At 30.7% G+C, this 5,983-nt stretch overlaps 2 protein-coding genes across 2 annotated transcripts; one reads left to right on the top strand and one right to left on the bottom strand.

The window, feature by feature from the left end:
- Positions 1-711: 711 nt before the first annotated feature.
- Positions 712-1,038, top strand: RO3G_17447 (uncharacterized protein; the record flags this gene model as incomplete). Its single annotated transcript, XM_067672030.1, has 2 exons — positions 712-756; positions 865-1,038. The coding sequence occupies 2 exons, from the start codon at positions 712-714 to the stop codon at positions 1,036-1,038; spliced, it is 219 nt and encodes a 72-aa protein (XP_067528131.1).
- Positions 1,039-3,932: 2,894 nt separating this feature from the next.
- On the bottom strand, positions 3,933-4,649 carry RO3G_17448 (uncharacterized protein; the record flags this gene model as incomplete). The annotated part of the gene is made up of 2 exons (XM_067672031.1): positions 3,933-4,300; positions 4,601-4,649. 2 exons carry the CDS (start codon positions 4,647-4,649, stop codon positions 3,933-3,935), a joined length of 417 nt encoding a protein of 138 aa, XP_067528132.1.
- Positions 4,650-5,983: the final 1,334 nt, after the last annotated feature.

The raw sequence follows: 5,983 nt of genomic DNA on the forward strand, positions 1-5,983 counted from the left end.
ACAATAGACGTTTTGGTTTTGTTAAAATATCTGTATTTGATAAAGAGAAATATGTTAAAAACATCAATAAAGAAATAAAAATGTCGGGGATTTTGGCGGAGATTTCGCCCAAATACTTTAATCAGTTAGAGCTTATGGTATGCAAATTTTTACTAAAAACCATCGAATAGAAACAATTTTATGTGACCCTTAAATTTATAGCATGTCTGCACTTTTTTTATGATTGCGGAGCGAATATTTGCTTTCACACTCCGAGATTTTGGGAAATGACTTATCCAATAGTACGCTATATTGGGTAAAAGTTTGAATGGAATCTGAAAAATTGAATTTTGGAGCTCATCTGGCACTGTAAGCATCTGATTTCCTCAGCTTGCCCTCATTTACTTTTGTGAAGGATTAGCAATCGCCAACTCCTTGGTATGTTTCTTGAATTCTAACATTACTGATGTATGGCAGTTATATGAAACATCGATATGGCCGCTAAAATTTTTGCGACCGATTTAGGGTTCTTAGCGTATATGCTATAATAAGGATGTCTTGTAAAGTGGCATCATCCACTGTCCGAGCATGCATACCAAATGGAAGCTTATTCCTAAGCATCTTTTGATGAATGTAATATAGATACTAAGTTTTTTAACTAAATAACATCATTGATATTATGTAAGAATCACATTGTTTCCTCGATTCTTAAAATATCGTTATTTCTTCATTATGGTTCAAACATTAGTCGTAAAAAAACTAATTGTAATTGTTAAGGTAATAGAAAACAAGAGGTAAAAACAAAAATAAAGAAACTGTTTGTGAACGTTTCGAGTCTGATTTTTATTTCAGTTTAAGTTAAAGTAAAAATTATTCTAATTGAAGGCAGATGTTTATATCTTATTGAGTGAATGGCTTGATATCTTGTATTGTAAACGTTCTTCTACTCTTTCAGGTGCTTTATCAAGTGTCATCTCTATTTATGATTATGAAAACTTTTCATTTGTTCTTTTGTATGTCTGTCATAGATTATCTTTTATTCTGGGAATTCCTCACTGATTTGAATAACGTTATTTTACGCGTTATTTCAATTATGTGAAAGATTAGCAATATTCCTGACATTGGATTGGATTTGGTTATTTTAGTTGATACTTCTTCTTATCAAAGAACTCTCTTGAATACAATACATATTCTAAAAGAACATGTTTAATTGGAATTGATTGTATGATCTTATTTAAATACACTTGTATTTTATTTTATTTTATTTTATTTTATTTTATTTTATTTTAATTATGATCTTGTATTAAGACTTATATTTATCAGCGTTAACTACAATCAGTTACTGTTCTACAACAGTAATAACCTATATGCTGTTATATAATATCGTGATATTATTCTTGAATATCATTTAAAAATATTAATGCTTATCGTTTTTATAATGTTTTGTTGATTACAAATCTATTCTTAGTTAAATTTTAAATGTTCTAATAAAATGTGTTATTCTCATTATAATTTGAATTAAAAAAAAAACTGTAAATTATTTTTTATTGGATTTGGTACATTTCTTTGCTACTTTTTTTGTTTTTCGATGTGTGTTTATAGTTCATAGTGTTATGTTCTGGTAAAGGTAATAACAAAGATAAACCAAAAGAATACTTTTTGAGACTGAACTTTATTTAAGACAATCTTAATTGTTAAAAAGAAATCATTACAAAGTCTACTATTTATATTCTTCTATCAGTTGGCGGGTAAATGAGTAGTTATGAGCGTAGATCCAATAATTGACACGTTTGATTGAAGAATGATCATTGAATCGATTATGAAAATTTTTAATTCGTTGTTTTTATAGATCTTATTGTTCTTTAACTGATCTGGGAGAGTTGTCCCGTCTTCATTGAGAGGAAAGATATATTTATATGAAATGCCTCCAGTCAGATCAAAGTTGACTAGGTACCTGATCCATTATTATTCATTTACAGAAATGATGAATAGTAAAGATCATGACTTATTTAGTATTCATGTTTACTCTGTAGAATGAATCTAATAGTGGTAGTTTTATATAAAAAAGAAGAAGAATATATTTTATTTAATAAAGATTTAAATTATTATCTTTTATCAATTTTAATATACTTCTTTTAGTTGTGATTATTCAATGTCCGTTATGATCAGACTCTGTTCTACAACACATAGTAGGTGCAGTGAATAAATCACAACAGTGAGTACTTTTTAGGCAAAGAAAAATTATAATTAAGCAAGAGCACATGATAATAGCGCTTTTGCTTTGCAAATTAAAGTTAGCATATGGTTATGCTGCTATTTAAGGTTGTCTTTCTGTAAGTGAGTTAATTTGAGTTAAGTTTGCTTGTAAAGCTTGATTTAAGGTTGTGATTGCCTTGTAAGTTGTTGTTTTATATAGAGTTTAAGCAGATGTTTGATAAGTAGTGACCACCAGATCTTATGTGTAAGATCAATACGATGTTTCTTGATAAAAGTTAAAGTAGGGTAAAAGTTTAGGTAAACAGGGACTTTCTTGTTAAAGTTTGTTATTTACTGCGTAAAAACATATGACTTATTTAAACTGACCAACAATTTCTTCACAAAAAGATGGGATATATACATATGTATAATATTTTTTTTTTCTTTTTTGCTTTTCTTATTTTTTTGACCATTTTTATATTTTCAACATTTTTTATCTTTTTAATAATTTTTATAATCTTTTATCTTTTAATTTTTTCTATTGCTATTTTTGTTGGTTTTTGTTTTGAGTTGAGTGTTTTATAGAAGTTTTTTTTGAAATTTTGAAAGTAAGATACTGTAGCGACCACCAGATCTTTTATTTAAAATCAAATAAAGGTAAAGATAAAGAAAAATAAAGGGATCAGGAACTTTTTATGAGAAGGTTGCCTGTTTATTGAATAAAATATATAAAATAAAAATGAGAGTAGAACTGTACTGTCCTTTTTCTTCATCTAAATAGTTGGGATATTTATATTGTTAATTTTTTTTTTCTTTTTGACTTTTTTCATTTTCTTGACTTTTTCACTTTTTTGACCTTTCACATTTTCTTGACTTTTTTCATTTTTTGACTTCTTTATCACAACAGCAAGCCTCAAAAAGAAGTTTTTGTGACCTACAAAAACATTTCAGCTCTAAAATAAATAAAAGGGAAAACTAATCCGTTATCGCAAAAGTATAAAATGGTCATTGGGTGGATTGAACTCGTGACATCAAGATTTAAATGAGCCATATTTCCAGTTAAGCTATTTTGTAATTTCTGAAAAAAAGTGGTTTATAAACATCCAATGGACTTCCATAAATATTTTGAAGACCGTTAAACATGTTTAAAAATATTATATGGTGCTTACTATTTTTGAAAATTACCGATGTACCAAATGATATAAAACTAACTGGGAACAAAGGTGCTTCACATAAGAAACGCCCCATTATTCTAGACTAAATCGGGAAATATTCGGAACTTCAAAAATTAAACAGCGCCATTCGATTCTGCTTGCCTTATAACCTTAGTTTCTATTTTTGGATTGTTATTCTAGCTCCGCTATAGCTGTAGATATTATGATTTATCCATCGTGGCCTGAAGTGCCAATCACCCACTTTACTACTTTCGGAGTATGCTTAGGGTCGTTGTCATGCTGGCAAATCACCTGATGACGTTGGAAGCCTACTTTATCGACACCATATTCTATCGTACACTCCAACTTACCTTCCAAGGTCTCTTTGTACATTGCTTTGTCCATATTACCATTGGTTTTGCACATCTAACCGACTCCAGCATAGGTAATGACATTCCACAGCATGATATTGCATCCATCGTGTTTAACAGCAATCTTCACGTGATGGCGTTTGAGGTTTTCCCCTAATCGAATCCAAGCCTAGGTGTGTCCATCCAAATTAAATGTATTTATTTTTGTCTCGTCTGGTCAAATAACGCGTTCCTAGTCATCTACTGTCGAGTTACTGTGAGCAATACACCAAGAAAGTTTGTTGCGGATATTCTTTGCACTGAGTAATGGCTTCTTTGGCTTCTCAATCGCGCCTAAGACTGACTTTCGAAGGACTTTATGAACTCTTTCAACACCTACGTTCTTTCCAATATCGTTTTCAAGACATTTGGTAACCTTCACAGCACTCGGAACACAATTTTTGGTGAGCTGGCGTACATAGTAATGTTCATCAGCTGCAGACAATACCTTAGATCGACCCCCGTTCGGCCTCATAACACTAGAGCAATGGGTTTTTCGGAGCCTTCTAATCGTACTCTTACCTAAACCCGTCAATTCTTCCATCTCCCGAACCGACTTACCTTGTTTAAGGAAAGTAATAGCTTGAAATACCATATCTCCTGGGACTTGTTTCACGTTGAGATTTAATGAGCGAGTTATAGCCGAGTAGGAGTTTAAAACTTCCGCAGATGTTAATTAGGACATCGGATACGTTTGCGGCGCTAATACATTCAGTTTGGTGATTGTATGCAAGTTGTTGATGGATATTTTGTAGATATTCTGATTTTTTCAATATGCTCCCAAAACTGTCCCAATGCACCGGTCATTTTTTACATTCATTATCTCCGTCTGTGCTACATAACTTGAGAAGCAGTCTGTACCACGTACATCTACACCGCCACAGCTTTCAAATGAGGTACAACAAGGCATACTTTACGCAATCAGTAATCGCACAATTGACGGTAAAAGACAAAATTACAAAACATTGGGACAGTTTTGGGAGTCACTGTATTTATACTAGTTGTGGTTGTTCCTTTTTTTTTTTTTTTCTTTTTCTTTTTTTTTTTGAAGTTTCTTTCATTTTTCTATTTTTTTTCATTTTTGAACCTTGTTTGATTTTTGAACCTTGTTTGATATTTGAACTTTGTTTCATTTTTGAACTTTCTAGTCTTCGCTAGCCTGACTTTGTGTAACGCTTTCATTTTGGTTTTGTGGGTTACACTAGGACTGACTCCTTCCTAGTGTAATGATTTGGTTTATAGTAGTTTCTCTGTTTGGGAGTGTTGAGTTAAGGTTTAAATAAACAGATTTGGGTGTAATTGATATAAGAGTTGCTTTTATATGAGTCAGATTTGGCTTGATTCGCTTGTTATAGTGACCACCAGATCTTATAAAGTAGATCAGACTGTTTTGATAAAGGTAAAATAAAAAAAAAAGATAAATAAAAGGGGGTTTTACAATGAAGTATGATAGCTTCAAGGGACTTCTTGTTCTTGATGTTAAATAAAATAAGAGATAATTTGCCTCTTTAAAAGAATATTTGTTTGATAAAAAGAAAAAGTAAAATAAGAAGTGAAGTAAGTAAGAAGTTAATAAGAAGTGAAGTATTTTTGTGATTATTATTTGGAGTTATTTATATGTTTTTGGATTTTATGCTTTTGTTCTGTTTTTGGTATTTTGGGTGGTTGTTATAACATAAGAGGCGGTTGTTGCAAACTGTTGCAACTTTAACGTTTTTGTTGTAATGGCCTTAAGAGTTTAGAAGTAAATTTGACTTTTCTTTAGAGTTTAAAAGAATTTGAGATCAAAGATTTGTGTTTAAATGAATAAATTTGGTTTGCTTGTAGTAAGTGACCACCAGATCTTGTATTGTAGATCAAACAGTAAAAGGTAATAAAGAGTTTTCTTGATAAGAGAATATAAAAGTGATACGATGAAGATAATTTGACTTCAAAGGACTTGACTTGCTTGAGTTATAAAATAAAAATAAAGAGTTTTGATAAAGAGGAACTCGATGTTTATTTGAATAAAAGATATTTTTTTTTAAAAGTGAAGTTCAGTCAAATTATAAGAGGGGATATTTATATGATTATTATATTTTTTTTTTGTTTATCTTTAGGGACTGAGGTCCCTCCTTCGACTGAGTCCCTCCTAGGACTGAGTCCTTCCTAGGACTGAGTCCTTTCTTCAGCAAAAGTTACACCAACTGCGTCACAATATTGTTAAATTTTTTTTTTTTTTTTCTCTTTTTGACTTTTTTCATT

This window comes from Rhizopus delemar, genomic scaffold (genome assembly GCF_000149305.1).
Source record: "Rhizopus delemar RA 99-880 supercont3.73 genomic scaffold, whole genome shotgun sequence".
In the NCBI taxonomy this organism is placed as follows: Eukaryota; Fungi; Mucoromycota; class Mucoromycetes; order Mucorales; family Rhizopodaceae; genus Rhizopus; species Rhizopus delemar.